The sequence below is a fragment of the Genypterus blacodes genome, unplaced genomic scaffold (genome assembly GCF_046128005.1).
Source record: "Genypterus blacodes isolate CSIRO-AG114 ecotype Tasmania unplaced genomic scaffold, CSIRO-AGI_Gbla_v1 ptg000039l_1, whole genome shotgun sequence".
In the NCBI taxonomy this organism is placed as follows: domain Eukaryota; kingdom Metazoa; phylum Chordata; class Actinopteri; order Ophidiiformes; family Ophidiidae; genus Genypterus; species Genypterus blacodes.
Window position 1 is genome coordinate 4,222,501 of NW_027466852.1, and position 18,778 is coordinate 4,241,278.

General features: G+C 44.7%; 1 protein-coding gene across 3 annotated transcripts in view; it reads left to right on the forward strand.

Annotated features, from left to right (window-relative positions):
• Window positions 1–18,778, forward strand: part of LOC142996718 (calcium/calmodulin-dependent protein kinase type II delta 2 chain) — a 30,980-nt gene that overhangs the window by 3,188 nt on the left and 9,014 nt on the right. For 2 of the 3 annotated variants that reach the window (XM_076147745.1, XM_076147744.1), the window contains exons 2-13: window positions 618–712; window positions 11,040–11,099; window positions 12,187–12,241; window positions 12,559–12,624; window positions 13,357–13,429; window positions 14,899–15,001; window positions 15,195–15,278; window positions 15,486–15,580; window positions 16,074–16,196; window positions 16,292–16,375; window positions 16,622–16,664; window positions 18,148–18,188. In XM_076147745.1, the coding sequence (XP_076003860.1) occupies window positions 618–712; window positions 11,040–11,099; window positions 12,187–12,241; window positions 12,559–12,624; window positions 13,357–13,429; window positions 14,899–15,001; window positions 15,195–15,278; window positions 15,486–15,580; window positions 16,074–16,196; window positions 16,292–16,375; window positions 16,622–16,664; window positions 18,148–18,188 (922 nt within the window). The remainder of the gene's footprint in view (window positions 1–617; window positions 713–11,039; window positions 11,100–12,186; window positions 12,242–12,558; window positions 12,625–13,356; window positions 13,430–14,898; window positions 15,002–15,194; window positions 15,279–15,485; window positions 15,581–16,073; window positions 16,197–16,291; window positions 16,376–16,621; window positions 16,665–18,147; window positions 18,189–18,778) is intronic. The other variant, XM_076147746.1, reaches the window with a different exon arrangement.

Genomic DNA, 18,778 nt, shown 5'->3' on the forward strand with positions numbered 1-18,778 from the left:
CTGCCTGACAGGGGTTCATTTCAGGTAATGAGGCCTCTTCTTCTTTCTTCTATTTGCATCCGAGCACGTCTAACTGCTCCTGACATCTCCAACGGCGTCTGGAGCTGAAGCAGGAGCGTGGGGAAGAGCAGATTGTGCTTAGAGGAAATAGGCTGAGCGTGAGCTTGAGATGGAGGTCGAGCAGCGGAGAGAAGCTGAGGCCGCTCGCTTGCTCGGCGGCTTCGTTTCGAGAGGAGAGGTGCAGCAGGCGACTCCTCTCCTCCCTCCGATGCAGCTGACCCACTTTTTTCCTCGTCATACGTGTGCCTGAAACACCAGAGCAACACAGGACTGTCACACACACACTGCTAGGCTAGTGTGCGGCTTGGTGTATTATGATGTCATGTAGTGACTTAGGTTGTGTACTGTAAGTGTGTGTGTGTGTGTGTGTGTGTAGAGCCCTGGTTTGAGCTGAGCCTCATCTGTATTCACTCATCTCCAGCACCACATCAGAGGTTTATGCCAGCTGATGCAGAATACACTTCACCTTATCACTTTGACCTTTTTCAAGACGTCCAATTCTCTCTCTCTCTCTCTCTCTCTCTCTCTCTCTCTCTCTCTCTCTCTGTGTGTAATAGGGGAGCATTCTCTGTGGTCAGGAGGTGTGTGAAGATCTCCTCTGGACAGGAGTATGCTGCCAAAATCATCAACACCAAGAAGCTCTCAGCCAGAGGTAGGCAACAGCAACAAAACACACACAGACACACGCCCACACACACACACACACACACATACACGCACACACACACACACACACACACACACATACACACACACACACACACACACACACAGATACACACACCCGAGCATGCCCCAAGTGACATTGAGTCAAGTGTTGATGAGCTGTGAACATGGCCGCCTCTGGAACACGCTTTAGGGACGAGAGAGAGATAGAGAAAGTGCATACGTTTGGGTGTGTGTGTGTGTGTGTCTGTGTGTGTGAGAGAGAGAGGGAGAGAGAGAGAGAGCGGGAGATAGAGAGAGAGAGTGAAAGTGAAGGATTTATCCAGTCATACTCAGACATGTCTGAGCCCTCACACAGAGCGTTGGCAGCGTCCTCGTTCTTGATACGCATTTGTGCATGTCTTTTGGTCTATATGGAAATGTATAAGGTCATGTGTGTGCGCGTGTGTGTGCGCGAGCGTGTTCCGTATTGATTCAGGGCTCTGGCTGGTCTTGTCGTCCCATGGGCAGATCTCTTGCGAAGGCGACCCAGTTCTTTCACATCCGTCACTGTAATTGTAGCCACTGGCCTGGTTGCCTCAGGCTTGGGACGCACACATACTGTACACACACACACACACACACCTCTTCATACAGTCACGTGCATGAACCGAGCATTCACGATGACCCAAGGTGACCATCACTAAAGGATGGCGTGCGGTGCCGTTCCTCCATCTTCCTCTGCTCCACCAGTGACTCCAGCCCCTGATGGAGCGCTATGGCCTGTAGGTGTGCGCTGGCTGGTGTGGGCGTGTGCGTTTTGACCCCTCCTCTTGCGGTATTTGACCTCTTCATGGTCTCTGCTCGTTTGCGTTTACTCTTCTTCTTCATCGTCAATTTCCATTTGTCATCACACCCCCGTACCTTTCCAATACCTCGGCCTCTCTCTCTCTGTCGTCACCCCTCCATCCCTCCTTCACAGACCTTTCCCTTTCCCTCTTTACATCTCTCTCTCTCTCCCTCGCTTGCTCTGGTTGATCCTGCCTCTTGCTGTGTTGTAACGGACACCTTGGCAAAAGGATCAGTGTCTCACCACTTGCATGCTGGGACGGATTTTCCCAAAATACTACAAAGGGTTATCTCACCACATTTGCACTTTGTCCCCCCCTCTATATGTATGTGTGTGTGTGTGGTTGTGTGTGTGTGGTTGTGTGTGTGTATGTGTGCGTGTGCGTGTGTGTGTGTGTGTTGGTGTGTACAGAGGTTTACATCCCAGGCATGCTGGCGTGTCAGATATGGTCTTACCGTCTTTCCGCGATAAGCCCCGGAATTGCAACTCTTGATTCCCTTCTCTCTGGCAGGATCATGACCTCCCATCACCACTGTGGCATTGTGTGTGTGTGTGTGTGTGTGTGTGTGTGTGTGTGTGTGTGTACAAGAGATTTACTTTGGTGGCTAGAGTGCTGACGGATCAAGGCACTGTGTATGTGTGTCACCATGCATATATATATGTGTGTGTGTTTGTGTGTGTGTGTGTGTGTGTGTGTGTGTCTATTGGGCGTTTCAGTCCTGCAATCCTGATTATGCAGAGCTTTCATCAAGAGCAGCAGATGAGTGAGGGAGAGAGGAAGAAACAGAGGGAATACAGCAAGAGTGTGAGAGATGTCAAGTGAAAGCACAAAACATCAACATTTAGGTGTGTGTGTTTGTGTGTTCCCGAGTGTGTGTGAAGATTTATCCTCTCCCCTCATGCGTGTGTCAGCGTCATTAGGATTCTGTCCGCTGTCCTCTGTCACTTTGTATTTACTTGTGTATATGCTGTGTGTGTGTGTGTGTGTGTGTGTGTGTGTGTGTGTGTGTGTGTGTGTGTGTGTGTGTGTGTGTGTGTGTGTGTGTGCGCGTGAGCGTGAGCGTGAGCGTGAGCGTCTCTGTATCTGCTTTCATCTCGTCTTGACGCTCGGGTGGGTTTGCATTGTTAGAAATTCATTGCAATAAAAATGCATTGAATTTGAAAAAAGGCCAGCTTGTGTCGCTGTGTAAATATCGCACTGCATTGTGGGAAGACGTGGCGATTAACAGCTAGGACAACAAAGCAGGGCTACGTTTCTAAATGAGGAACAGCAGAAAGTCATTTTAATAAGGTTATGCAGATTCAGTCATGTGTGTTTGAATGCAAACATTACACATCTGTCTCCATTACATCATATACATTTATTTTTGAACAGTTGTGGCTCAGGTCTCATGCAGCTTCGTAGTTGAAAGCTTCTCTCATCACGGGGGTCTGCCATTTGTATTTTGGTACCTCATGTGTAGGTGTCATGGTAACGGAGATGATGGCTGTTGCCGAGGTATAATCCAGTCTGCCTCAGAAGTATATATACGTATATGTGAGTGTGAGCGTCTGTGTGTTTTGGCTTTTTGTTCACCATTCCTCATTAGGCGAGAATTCCTGTATTTGTTCCTGTGGACCTGCGGTGTCACCGTGCAGGTTTGATGTGACGCACGCAGGCGAGAAAAAAAGAAACGGAACGCGACAGTGGGAAAGAGATGGCGAGGGCGGGAGAGAGAATCAGAGAATCAGGAGGAAGAGAAGAGAAGAAGGGGGGAATCACATGACTCACTGGGTGCTCGCGGGGCTAAAAATAAACGTTGGTCATTCTCTCTCACTCTCGCTGTCGTCGTCTGTATCTGTCTCACACACGCACACGCACACACACACTCACAGGATTGAAAATGTTCCATCTTTTGCAAGGTCTTTGTTCCAGTCGATGCTCACCTGTCTCGCCAACCAGCCTGTTGGCGCACACGGGCAGAGAGACACGTGACAGTGAGCCTGCAGTTGCAGTGGCAAGGACATTTGTGTGCATCTGCGTGCGTGTGTGTGTGTGTGTGTGTGTGTGTGAGTTAGATATTTCAGTGCAGAGAACCAGCAGCATAACTAACTAGGCCACTGGACTCTGTGGAGAAAGCGAGGGCATTCTTAATCACACAGTACTCCATCTTTTTCTCTCTCTTCATCTCTCATGCTATCTGTATTCTGTGTCCTTTACAACCCCTCTCTCTCTCTCTCTCTCTCTCTCTCTCTCTCTCTCTCTCTCTCTCTCTCTCTCTCTCTCTATCTGTCTTTTTCTATCTCTGATTTGCCCTTCTCTCCTAACAACCCTCTCCTCCCTATTCTCCCTCCTCCTCCTCCTCCTCCTTCCCCTCCCTCATTCTCTCACTCCCTTGCGGTCTGTTGCTCTTCGTTGTGTTTCTGGGTGAAAATCCTGGTGTCTCTTCAGAAGCGCGTAGTTGCACAGCACCCCACAGTCTCATTTCACTAGTTCAACCATGATCTGTCAAAGGTCGTCTCAAACACACTGAAGGCCGTTCAGCTGGAGGCCGCGACTCTTCGTCCCAGCTGGAAAAAGCCTCTTGCTCATTTTGCTTTTAACGCATTTTGTTGTTGGTGTCTCCACCGTGGGTGCTGAATGCAGCAAGCTCAGGCACGCACATTAGGGGTCGTTAAAAAGTATTTTGGGACACTGAGGAAGACGCGATCTCAAGCCAAGTCAAAAAAAAGTGGAATTGTCCTTTAGAAAGGGCAGCAAAGGTGTGTGTTTGAGCATCGGCGAACATGATCATGCTGCTTTTTCCTCTGTTATGCACAGTACAGATAATTTAATCCAAGCAGTCTTTTGGCTTCCACACAGATAATTTTCTTGTTGCTAAGGCAACCAACCTTAGTACTTTAGTGGTGTTTTTGTCTCATGCGTGGAAGCTCAAGGGAGGGAACATCCTCAGACAGTACACACGCATTGATTAATGCTATTTAAAGGACGCCAGTGTGTGTTAGAACAAGAGGGGATTTGAAAGGTCGACACTGATACAGTATTGATTGATTTTTAGATTGATAACTTTATTTATCTGTATAGCTAGTCACATGAATTAGATAATATGGATCGAAAGGAATCATAAGGAGAAATATATTAGATGTAATAAGATTAGAAAGACAGATCAGAAATGAGGAAACATTACATCATCAATGTTGCACAGAAAACTAATAGACATTTTTGTTTTGCATGTTAGACACATACGTCGGTATTTGCTATGGAGGTCATAAGCTGCTATTGGCTGATGATATCAGCCTTGTTGATGTATTCATTGGACTCTAGTATGTGTCTGTACGGTGCCCCCACCCTCAGATTGAGCCACCTTTGCATATGAGTCTAATGTCTGTGTGTGGGTTATACTGGATGAGATAAGGACAAACATTACCGTGCATGATGAGCGTCGGTGCTGCTCCGGGGACATTTTTATCTCCTGACACCAGCAGCCACCTTTTGTTTCTCTTCCCAGCAGAAAGCAAGCGAGTTATAATTCTGCCTGTGTTGGGGAGCAGCAGAGGGTGACGGTGTCTTAGCGTCCTGGATGGTTTCATTAGGACCTCCAGTTCTGCCGGGGCCAGGAGGGAAGTGCACAGAGGAGGAATGTTTAGCTGCTGGCTACAAAGGATGTTACATTCACCCCACTACATCTTTTTTAATTAAAACTGTTAATTAAATCGGAACAGAATAACTCCAGCACTTGTATGGTGTTTGTGTGTGTGTGTGTGTGTGTGTGTGTGTGAGAGAGAGGGAGAGGGAGAGGGAGAGAAAGAGAGCATGTGTGTGTCAGAGGTGGGAGTGCAACTTTTGATTGTTGTTTATTCAATCCAGCCAGTTTTTTAGTTTCTAAAAAAGACAAAAAGCCATCGCATGTTCACATATTGCTAATTTTATCAAACTGATAAACCTAAAGATATTCAATTTATAGTAGAACTGTATGAAATGAAGCAACGTAAAATAAATCCTCATATCTCATGAGCTGTAACTTTAATGTTTGTCCTATGTATTTACTCTTAAATGATTAAAAGCATTACTTGATTAATAGAATTGACTACAATCAATTTTTAGTCATCTTACTAAGTGAGAAATGAAAAGAAGGATCTCCATATTGTTCCTGAGGGAGCCTGCACTTCTCAGGAAGTCTCAGATCTGATGCCCACTCACCTTTCAATCAATCAGTGTTACATGCATCATGCTGACTAGAAACACGCACAAACACGCACACACACACACACACACATACACACACACACACACACACCTATGTCAGGTGTTTTCTTTGCCTGTTTCTGTCTCTCGCCTGTCTATTTTCTATGTCTGCCTGTTTCCTCTGTGTCTGTCACTAAATCTGACAGCATTAGACTCGGGGGATGTCAAACTCCAGCTTTGTAAAAGGTGAAACACACACGCCCACACGCGCACACACACACACACACACACACACACACACACACACACACACACACACACACACACACACACACACAGAGCTCTATACTCTGCTGCAGTGCGGTTGCAGACGCGACACATCAGAATCGGAACGAGAAACGAGCAGCAGTGGAGAGAGACAGAGAGGGAGATGGAGGGTGGGAGGGCGAGCGGATCTGGGTGGGGTCGGACTTCCCTGTATAGCAGAGTTCTGGCTTCCTGACAGGAACTTAAGTATCAGGCTCTATAAGCGAACCGGTTCCTGGGGTATTCTGTCAAAAGTGAATCTGTATCCCCCACTGCAAGAGACAAAAGAAGAAGAAAAGAATCAAGTATGGACGGCAGACAATAAATCAACAGACCCACTTCACATTTTCACCCACTGTTACGTCTCACTGTGTAGTTATGAGTGTGTAGTACTGCGGTGAGGATCCGTGAGTTGTTTGTGTCACAATGGTGCATCGAGTTCATTTACCAGCATATATCTGCTGCTAAAAATGAATTAATCATGACTCATTACAATATTCACACTGTAGTCAAACACAGTCAATTCGTAAGAAAAAGCAACACTTCAGCCTTCTCTAAAAGCACAAAAGTATTTAAAGTTTGAACAGCAGCCGTAGCAGATGGATGCTATCTAGAGACATTGATGTGTTTTATCTTTGTTAATTACTTCAGCTTGTTTTGTAATTATTTGAACATTCCGTCAAGGTTAAAAACAAACGAAATAATTAAAATCTGTTGTACAAAGTTAACCAACGTTTTTGTTTCTGATGCTGGAACCAAAGTAGTATAAGAGGATGACTTCAAAGAATCCCACAAATAAGTGTATAGGTTAGTGTTTGTGTGAGTGGATCAGGGTGTGTTTGATATAGCTATTACACATGTGCAGATCACCATCAAACTTACACACACATAACTTAAACTGGGTCATAAATGAAGAGTGCACCGTCCTAAATATGCTGCAGTGGGTGAATTCCTCCTCCGGGAGGTTCATGGTAAAGAGGCCACATACTTAAAATGCCGACGCCAAGAAATAGATTTTAGTTGAAGGCAAGATGGTTTATGACGTGACAAATGCTACAAGCTTAGCGTCCTAGAGAGAGCAAGGCAGCTGACAGCTAGACAACACACTCACACACGTGCGCGCACTTAAGACACATGGAAATTGGAAGCAGGGTCACCTTAAGCCTTTTCTTATTTACAAATGATTCAACATTAAGGCTGAGATCCTAGCACCAACAACTCCACTCACAGGCAGACGGATTAAGCAAAGTATAGTTCCTGTCCTGAAGAGGACAGAATGGAGGCATACCTGCAAAAACGTATCAGACAGGCTTATGGTCGATAACAGGCGAGACGGAGGTACAGATGGAGATCAGGCTAAATCGAAACTAAGCCAGGTCCAGGTAGAAAGATGGAGCAGGCAGGTAACAAGATGAAGTATGGATCCCAAAAAAAGGGCAGGCTAAGATCAGAAGACATGTAACAAAGTGAAGAACAGGGCCGGAGGAGCTCGAGTTAGACCTCAGGATCTGGGAGAGGCTATGGTGAATACAGGAGCATCAAAAGCTCCCCGGGTGGGATCCAACCACCAAACTTTCAGTTAACAGCTGAACAGAGACCACGTGATCAGGATCGCAGTGGGAGCGGGTTCAAATGCAGGAGACTGAGATGGTCTGGAGTCAAGTGACAAAAGAAGCCTTTGACTAAGAGAGGAAAGACCTTTTTTTGGTGCTGATGAAGTCCCAGCAGCATCTAAATAATAATTTGTACTATACTGATATTCATACTATTAAATACTGTTGTTAATTGAATGTGTTCCAGTCTTCTATGCTAAGAGAATGGATCCACTTTGCAGACTTTGCTTTAAGAAATGCTACAATTCATAGATAGCCTTTACTTTGGTCTCACCATAAACAGTATTCATGTACCATATATTGCTTGCAAGTGACACATACTCAAGCGGGAAGCAGAGCTCAGGTCAAGTAGGGCCAGACAGTCCTGAGTGACAACAGCTGACTGGCATGTCTCCATATTTGTCTGCACAATTACGTCAACTTCACATTATGCAGAAGAGCCGGTGTGGGTCAAGACGCTTTTAGCCACGTAAGCAAAAACCCTTCTCAAGCTTCTCACACATGCAGGCATACACACACACACACACACACACACACACACACACACACACACACACACACACACACACACACACACACACACACACACACACACACACACACACGTCAAAATGTTGTAATCATTTTTGTCAGCCAGTCACTACTCATTGTTGTCAGCTTGAGATTTGCTGAGTCAAATTTCAAAGGTTCCTTCAGCGTGATAGGGGGACAGTTTCTATCAATACAAATCAACACCTGTGTGGCTCTAATATAATCATTTGACATTCATTCATTCATTCATTTCACCTCAGCCTTATACACACACTTACCTCCAGTGTATTCCACTTTAAATCTGCAGTCTGGAAGATTTTGGAGTGGGTGGAATCATAGGGGAAACCTGATCGGCTTACCGTCCCCTGCCAGTTGAGAAAATGAAAAAATGATTGACAGTTGCGGTAGTGATGCCCTTTGTGGTGAACAGGAGACACAGCCAGCACGTTTGAAGTGATGACTCTCAGTCTATGTTTGTGTTGTTACTCACCAAATTTGACCTCATAAATCAGGTTGTCTCATATTTCAGGTGCTGGCAGGTTTTCCATAGCTTCAGGCAGGCTGTCACAACATCTGCAACATCCTTACACCATCTCACATAACCGCAGAGGGTAAGAGTAGAAATGGAATGTTTCAGCGTAACCTGCTGCGTCATTCAAACTCAAGCCTGTCAAGCAATTAATTTTCCTATGAGGTGTGATGTCTGTTTTACACTTGTGAAACGATCTTATTGCAGTTTGATCCTGTGGCTGTTTTTATTTTGTTTTTTTCTCACCAGTTTTGCTACTTGTGTTCTTGAGTTTGGTAGTTTAGTGTGTGAACTCTCAGTGCCGGCCATTTGCATGCAAGGCTGGTTCCACTGCAGAGGAGAGAAGAGGCCCGATGCTCTGATTGGTGCAGGAGTTGCTAGACAACAGATGTCCAGCCGGCTGGGAGGTGGGCTACCTGTGGAGGAGAGGGAGTGAGAGAGAGAGAGAGGAAGAGAGAGAGAGGGGGAGAGAGAGAGAGAGAGAGAGAGAGAGAGAGAGAGAGAGAGAGAGAGAGAGAAGGGGGGGGGGCAGATATAACCTCACATGACCTCTCTTTGCAAGTATTTTGTATTGTTTATTTAGTTTCATGTGACTTTGGAAGCACACTTTTACATGACTGTGTCTACAGCAAAAACAATAACTTCTCTATATTCTACAATTATATTTAAAACACATTCTGCTTCATTCTGCTACATTTTGTATTTACCCTGGTGTACCTATTATTCTGCCCCCCTCCTCTATGTTTATTGTTCATTCAGGTTAAAAATGAATAGCAACATAAATATACCAGACAAATCTGACTCCTGTAGATGTTTCATTATGAATTACAACATTGAGATCTTGACGTTGAGAGCAAATGAATTGTTTAATTAATACACCAAACCTGACTCCACACACAAAATAGCAAACCAATTTAAGTCATTTAATTCTATAAATGAACAGTTTTGCTGAAATAATGGGATGAATGTATCCTGGCTGTTGTGTGTTGGCTGTTGCTTCATTTCACAAAGTGCTGCAGGGGCCACAACAGTGAGAAACAAAAACCTTTGTTTACAGCAAAGCTTTTAGCCAACAAAATGACTCCCACCTATATGAGAAAGGGTTTTAAATGTAATATAAGAAGAAAATGAGCGTATGGAGGAAATGTCCTCAATGCATCCATTACCCCAGTGAAGGAAAGCATGGTTGTCTGTTGGAGTGACAGAGATAAAGAGCCATTCAGTAACACGGTAACCCAGGCAGAGATGGACAGATTAGTGACCTTGCTCACAGGGTCCTGCTAATCATGAAATAATGGCTGCCCTGGTTTCTGTCTCCCCCTGCGTGTGTGCCTCTGGCTGCCTGTCTGCCGCTCTGCTGCTGTGATTGTCTCTAACCCCGTCTGTCTGCCTGTTCTGTCTGCCTGTCACTTTCTGTCCATGCGTTACACACACACACACACACACACACAGAGCTGTACCTATGCTTTGATCATCTGCATCTTTCCTCTAATTACCGTGGGTCCAGTTTCCATAGCGTCGGGAGGAACAGGGGAAGGAGACATGGATGAGGGTGAAAATAGACGTCCTATTTTATCTGGAAAAAAAGGAGAACCAACTCGTCCTCTTGCTCTCTCTCTCTCTCTCTCTCTCTCTCTCTCTCTCTCTCTCTCTCTCTCTCTCTCTCTCTCTCTCTCTCTCCCTCTCTCTCCCTCTCTCCCTCTCACTCTCTGTCCCAAGGCAAAGCCGAAATGGGTCGCCTCAACACTTTACTGCATCCCTCATTGTTACAGCCATCGCTTGGACTCTTGTTGTTCCTTAAAATGAGTCGTAGGACACAGGTATTTTCCAACAAAGGTGGTCTGACTGTTACTTCTTACTTCACTAAGCCAGATTGAATCAGCCTGGTTGATCATAAGGGAGACACACTGAGCGGGCTCGTGGATCACCAGGAAGAGGTGCGCTTGTCAAACGTCGTAAAGCGTAACTTGCAATAATCTTTAGTGTCGTCTCGTAAAGGTGTCATACGTTTTAGCAGCGCATACATTATTTCTGTCATGGTCTGCAATGCTCTCTAGCACCCCCTCATGGTGCAGCCTGCAGCAAAAAGACAGAAATAAAGGGTCAACCAGTTTACATTTACATACATGTACTTTATAAGAATGTACAGGTCAGATTATTTGGGTGAAGCACTTCAGTCCTGATAAAAAGGAGAAATGATCCAATTCTCTCTCTCTCTCTTTCTCTCTCTCCCTCTCTCTCTCTCTCTCTCTCTCTCTCTCTCTCTCTCTCTCTCTCTCTCTCTCTCTCTCTCTCTCTCTCTCTCCCTCTGTGTTTGTTCCCCTTCTGTTTTCCTTTTAGATCATCAGAAGCTGGAGAGAGAGGCGAGGATTTGCCGTCTTTTGAAGCACCCCAATATTGGTGAGCTTCATGTTCGCAATCGCACACGCACACACACGCACACGCACACATGCACACGCACACGCACACGCACACGCACACGCACACGCACACGCACACGCACACACACACACACACACACACATTGTATTCAGGTCTCAAGAGATTCTTGGCTGAGGCAATTTATCTTCTCGACACAACTATGGGGAGAAAGGAGAAAGAGAGAGTACACATGTATCTAATGATGATATATGTGTGTGCTCTTCGAAGCTGAGTCATCAGAGAGAGAAAAGAGACCTATAACACGCCCCCCCCTACACACACACACACACATAAACACACAAACACTTCTCTCTCAACCAGTGACCCCTTGAACTTGTTTTCTGTGGTTAAACCGCTGCTAGAACCTCTACCTCTTCTTTTGTTTTTTTCCACTCATCTGCTCTTTGCTTTTTTGTTTCTTTTGTTGCCTTCAGTTCCCATGTGGCTCTGAGTGGCCAAATACCTCAAATCAGCTCTGCACCACAGCTACCAGCCCACATTTTCCAGGATAACTGCTCTAATGTAAAACACTGGGGAGCAGCTCAGTGATTCAGACTCAGTGTCCTGGAAATGTTAAAGGGTCAAACGTAAACAAAAAGGTCAACCTATCGCCAAAATGTAGGACCGGAAGCTGCTGTCATTCTCCAGTGTGATTCTTAAATAGAGATAAGCTTGGCAGGAACGATTACAGAAAGAAAACGTGGCCCTAAAGCCTGCTAATGTGCTGAGTGGAGTTCACTTCAGTGTTTTCCTATAGGATGGATTGTGGAAACATCCATTTAAGCAGCCAAACAGATTCCTCTCCTCACATTTTGGCCCAGAACACAACAGGCAGCAGCTCATTTAGCAGCTTCTGTCAGAAACTGCAGCTATAACTTGATCATACATACTGCATTCAGCGTATAATCACAGTACTACTACTACGTTACTTTAGCAATACCAAACAGCATGTGTGTTGTAGTATTGGCAGTACTGCAGTACTGACTGCTGTTCTTTCCTTTGGCTTTTCTCTTCTCTTCCTCTTCTGCTCTCTGTTTGTGTTTTGCTCGTTTAATCTCCTCTCCAGTACGACTCCATGACAGCATATCAGAGGAGGGTTTCCATTATTTGGTGTTTGATCTGTAAGTAACACACAAACACACACACACACAAAGTGATGATAGTAACTTCTTTTATCTCGCTTCTAACTCACGTACTTGAGGTTGACGAATGGTGTGTTTGTACTCATGGACCTTAGGGAAGATCTGTGTCCTTACAAACCCTAGTTAACATTAACACACAAACACACATACACACGCAAACCTCAAGCATGAAAGCCGTGTGTCATTGTGCTCATACACCCTCTTCTAGAAAAACAGTATTGAGTGTGTAAGGAAGCCCATAAGTGTAAGCATATAGGAGAATGAAACATGAGCGATGTGATGTCGTCTCTCAACAGGGTAACAGGAGGAGAGCTGTTTGAGGACATCGTAGCCAGAGAGTATTACAGTGAAGCGGACGCCAGGTAACACACACACACACACACACACACACACACACACACACACACACACACACACACACACACATATATACAAACTGCTGAGCCCAGCATGCATCATACAGTACATCACTGTCTCTCTTAATGGAGAGAACAACTGCATGTAAGCATGCACGCAGATACATTGGTGTGTTTCACACATGGTTGTCTCAGAGGTGCGGTACAGCTGCCTCGTCTCTGAGGCATCTCATAGTTATTTTTAAAGGTGATTAACGACATATAGCCTGCAGTATTAATCATGCTCAGCCTACCTTATGCTGTCAGCTTGATGTTGGAATCACAGGTTCCCCTGAGAGAGAGAGAGAGAGAGAGAGAGAGACAGAGGGAGAGGGAGAGGGAGAGGGAGAGGGAGAGAGGGGGTGGGTTGGGGGGATAGTTTTGCGATGATTAATGGGAATTTCAGAATATCTTTGTATTCTTATGAGCTTCTTTGTTTGTGTGTAATGCATTAACATGTTACAGAATGAGGGAATCACTCATGTCCACGTCTTTAACGTTTTTTCTCTACTCAGAGCAGCATCACATATGCCAGACTGATGATACAGATATATGACATCATGGGATCGTGCCCTCTCCTTCCTTTAATCCGTTGGCTTCATCTCTTTCTTTCTCTCCTCCTCCTTTGCTCCATTTCCCCTCCCTCCCTCCTTCCATCTGTTTCATCCCGACCCTGCCTTCTGTCTTTCCCACCCTCAGCCACTGCATACAGCAGATCCTGGAGAGTGTCCATCACTGCCATGTTAACGGGATAGTCCACAGAGATCTGAAGGTTTGTATGATCTCAGGCATACTGGAACCCTGTTTGGTCAAGACCTGGTGTCGTCCTTGCACTTGTTAGCTTTGCACCATTTGAACCAACATAATCCATAGGCATATTATATTTGATGTAGGGCTGTTGTGGGTTTATACATTCCCCTTGTAGGTACCCTCAAATCTTAGACAGTTGCTGTAATGCAGCTGATTTGACCTTGACCGTAGCTTGGAAATTTGCTGCAAGTCTGGTTTTGAGTAGTAGGGTTCAAACCCATCGCACCACTGAGGCCTAAGACCTTCCAACATGTCCTTTATGCTCCATCTCTCCATTTGTTATCACAACAGCTCCTGCATTTCTAATCTATTCAGTATTCGTGGGTTCAATATCTCATCCTGTCAGTGCTAAAAATAACGCTCCTCCCTGATTACCCCAATGTTGCAGAGAGCATGCTGTCATCCTTGTTTTGTGTGTTTGTACGTGTGTGTGCTACTGTGTGTAGTGCTGCGATACAGGAATAGCAACAGTAATCATGTGCTAGAAACTCAGGAATAATAATCATTTGCGTAATTATGTAGAATGCTGTGGAGTTGTGAAGGTCATGAATCTCGTAATGTTAGACTCTATTTACAGAGAGCTGCCAGGAGGATGTCTGTGTGATGGAAGAGGGGAGTTTTCGATTAAGTCAATTTATTGGATATTTAATCTTTTGACTATATCCGGGCTATATTTCCTGTCCTTTCAGGTTTTTCATGGTTGAGGAGGATTTAGTTGTCATTGTGTCATCGTATAGATTCGTCCAATTTGTCGGTGTGTGTCCTGTTGTCTGCCATGATGCGACTGCTTACAGGCTGGCTGTGCTTTTGACAGGCTAAATGTTAGGAGATGCATTATTCATTAGAACACACTCTCTAAGTGGCCTAGGGTTAGCAAAAACCTTTCTGCACCTGCCTGTGTGTGTGTGCGTGTCCTTTCTTGGGGCTTGCATATATCTATGAAAGTGCTAAACAGCGTTTGAGCGGTGTGTGTGTGTGTTCTTGTGACTTGTGTGTGGTCAACTCACTTGTTTTTACACCCACGTCCCCTGCTACACCACACCTCCCCCTGTATCTGTGTCTCTGCAGTGTGCACTTTGCTCCCTGTCATGGACTGAAACAGTGGATTGGTTCTTGTGTGTGGACGTCATGTCTGTCACCAATTCATTTCTTCTGAGTCCATGACACAGAGGGAGCAAGTCCACAGCTCCAGTGTGGAAGTGTCTGTGGTCACGTTCAGATTTGGTCCCGTGCACTTTGTTGTCGCTGTCGTTTGTCTGGCAGAAAAGGAAGTTGCCCCAGACACTGATTTAAGAGCAGTTTAGCATTATTGACCCCTAATTGTTAGGATTAGGATTGGGCTTGGCTGATCTGATTTTAGATCTGTGTCTGTGGGCAGCTTGTTCCCAGATCGTGTACCACCTCTAACCTGTTTGACTCCGCCCCCCCCAGCCTGAGAACCTTCTATTGGCCAGTAAGCTGAAGGGGGCGGCGGTCAAGTTGGCTGACTTTGGGCTGGCTATCGAGGTGCAGGGGGACCAGCAGGCATGGTTTGGTGAGTATTCATCCATCCATCTTTCAACCTATCGCTGAATCGGTTGATCAGTCAACCAGACAACCAGAAAACCTACCAATCAGTCAATTAATCAGTCAATCAGCTGGTTGATCGACGAAAACACTTCTCAGTCATTGAACTGCTCCCGCCCGCCATTCCACATCTCCTTCCTCCCTCCATCCTGCTCCTCCAGGTTTCGCTGGCACTCCGGGCTACTTGTCTCCGGAGGTTCTGAGGAAAGACCCATATGGGAAACCAGTGGATATGTGGGCCTGTGGTAAATATTTGATTTATTGCTCTTATTGTAACTGTGCGTTTATTTCATTCGTGATTGTGACACTGAAGCAAAAGCCGACCTGAGCCGATCCCTGTGAGATTTTGCCTTGACGCTGCAGCTATGTGTGTGTTGTTCTGTTGAACGCTGTCGTTTATTGCCAGTTTATTGGTATTTGCTATTAAAATGCTTGACTTCACCGCCTTACAGGCGTGATTTTATACATCCTGCTGGTGGGCTACCCTCCTTTCTGGGATGAGGACCAGCACCGCCTCTACCAGCAGATAAAGGCTGGGGCCTATGATGTGAGTACACACACACACACATACATACTTGAAACTAGTCTGACCTTTTTACAACACCTTTCTTTACATAAATACTAACTAATTCATTCATAAGATATAGCCCTGTACTATAGTCAACATGGTCCACACATACTATATGTTAGAATGTGTGACAATTCACCTAAAATTGTAGGTGAAGATACAAAAAAACAGTTTGGGAGAAAATTCTAAATGGATTCGGAAATTATCGACGGATGTGGATAGACCCAATGGCTGACATGTTATTGGCTAAAATGGAAAAGTAGTTATGATCCTGAGAAGAATCCATTACATTGTTGGTACAGAAATGGATTCTTCTCAGGAGCAATGACTTTTTGGGACATCCTGACATCCAGACTTACACGTGAAAACACAGCCTCCTTGGTGGAGGTAATCAGACTTTTGGTGCTATAATATGTTTACTTTCACTTTATCAAATGTATGTGTGTAATGTTCATCACACACTTTCTCATAGTTTCCATCTCCAGAGTGGGACACTGTAACCCCTGACGCCAAAGATCTGATCAACAAGATGCTAACCATCAACCCCAGTAAACGCATCACTGCCGCCGAGGCCCTCAAACACCCTTGGATCTGCGTACGTTTATCACTCACCGTCAATGTACATCCATGCATTTCTCTTACATGTTGTCTTCATCCTTATCCTCAAATCATCTAATCTTCTTCCTGCAGCAACGGTCCACTGTAGCTTCCATGATGCACAGGCAGGAGACTGTGGAGTGCCTGAAGAAGTTCAATGCCAGGAGGAAACTCAAGGTGAGACTTTAGGCAACCCTCCAAATTTCTGATTAATGAAGACACCTTTTAATGTGCTGCCTCTTAGAGTTACTTTGCAATCATAACCTGTCCATAAACCCCTTGGGTTGTCTTTTTTGCTGTGCTACTCTTTCAAAATCTTCTCTTTGCCACGTCTGTGATTACCTAACTGCGCCAACTTCATCTTCTTTCTCTTTCTTTCCTTTTTATACCTTTCCCTCCTTTCTTTCTTTTCTCTTACGACAGGGAGCCATACTGACCACTTTGCTGGTCACAAGAAACTTCTCAGGTATGTTTCTCTCACTCTGATGAGCATCACCTCTTAACCCCAAAGCATCTTAGTGCTACCATCATCTCCTGTCAAACCTGTTAGAGATCAAATTCTTTGTGAAAGAAATCCTTGTAGTTGTGAGGAAACAGATCAAAGACATTACAAAATAGGTAAATGTTAACACAAAGGCAGATTTGATTGGAGTATTAACCTATTTCGGAGTGTCTTGGGTCTTTCTACTGAACACAGATGATCTTGGCACAGAGATGTCATTGGTCTTCTCTCTAGCTGTTGCTCTTCCACTCCATCTTTTTCATACATTTTTGGCTCCTTTGTCTCCTTTGCGCTATCTCTCTTTTCTGTTTTCTTAGTTTTGTAGAAGCGCGCGTTTCTTCCTCATCCAACTGTTAAACAAATGAAGCAGCTGGATTCTTTCAACTCTATTTGCTTTTCCTGTTGATTCAGACTGATACATTTGGTGTCACTTTTTATTCATCATATTCTTCCTTTTTCAATTTTCTTTCCTTCTTTTGTTTGGATTGTGGTATCCATTTGAGGTAAGATTTTGGGAATGACAGGGAATGTCGTTTGGTTCTGCCCCCCCATTATATATTGTGATGTTTAAGTTAACTCTTCTAATAAATAGTCAGCAACATATGCATGACAAATAGCTGTGTGATACTCATAAGAATGGAATGTCACACTGCACTATAATGCACTATATTGTATATTTTTTATATCATGGTAAATAGGGTAAGATAAGAGATGGGTGGTGTGATTGAATGTGTGTATGTTAGTTGGAAATACGGCTGCAACTAACAAATATCCCCATAATTGCACTTGTTGGATTGCTTGAGAAATCTCACAAAAATAGATTAAATAACAATTTCTTTCCAGTCTGTGACATTAAATGCAGTGCTCACTTTTAATCAATAAAGCTGCTTTTCATATAAACAAATATGTGCATTTGGCAAGGATGCTGTAAGTCTGTTTGAAGTGGGTCGGTCAATCCGTCCGCCACTGGCTAATTACCCACCCAATCAACCACCCAGTCTTCAGTCACTTATACTGTATGTGAATGAGTATGTGGCATGGTTCAGAAAGGTAGAGCTGTCATGTTAGGATTGGAAGGTTCCTGGTTTGATGCCTCCTCCAAGGGAGCATGTCGTAGTATTCCTGAACAAGACACTGAACCCCGAACTGCTCCTGATGTGTAGGTTGGCGCCTTGCATGGTTTGCCCCCTGCCATCAGCATATGAAAGGGTTAATGTCAGGTTAGCTTTGGATATACTGTATATATACGTGCAGACCATGTAGGGCAGCAGTCTTGCATAAACAATTCATGCCACCTGTTGCATTGCATTATGATTCTCACAGCTGAGATTTGCACCTGGAGTTTGAAGATAAGAAGTCCTGACTGATGTGCCTGCTGCATGTTAGTGTAGCCTCCAGCTTGGGGGTTCTGTTCGCTGAAATGCTGCTTCTTTCTCTCCATCTACAGCAGCCAAGAGTTTGCTCAACAAGAAGGCTGATGGTGTTAAGGTGAGGAGCTTCGGAGAGAATGTTTGATTTCTTGCATCTGTCGTTTGGATCGTTGGATGTCTGAGAAGCATTATGGATTATTCTTACTGTATTATGCGTTGTGCACTTACAACATCATCATCCAGGGACAGTCACTCCAACCAGTGGGCAATGACTGTTTTTCTTGTAGCTGTACAGGAGTCCACACTGATTCTGTGACTTCTCTTTCTAGTTTAATCTTCCTTTTTTTCAGAATAGCCTCTTGCATGACTCCTCCTTTCTCTATGTTTTAGGGTCATAGGTCATGTCTCATGTTTCTATAGTCACGTTGTTCTTATTGCAGAGTACCTGTAGCCCTGTATCTCAGTTACTTTATGTGTTTGTGGCCCAATCTAAAATTGCCACTTGGAGGCTGATATTCCTTGAGAGTAAATGTTGCATGCTGGACTATGGGCGCCTGTAATGTATGCAAGCGAGTGTTGATTTGAGATTGGACCTCTGCATTTACTGTTTGACTCAGTATTACAGTGTTTGGGTCGCATGATTCATTTCTGGGAGTTTGTCCCTTTCACGAGCATTACTTGCTGATATTTATGAACGAGCAGAGGTGA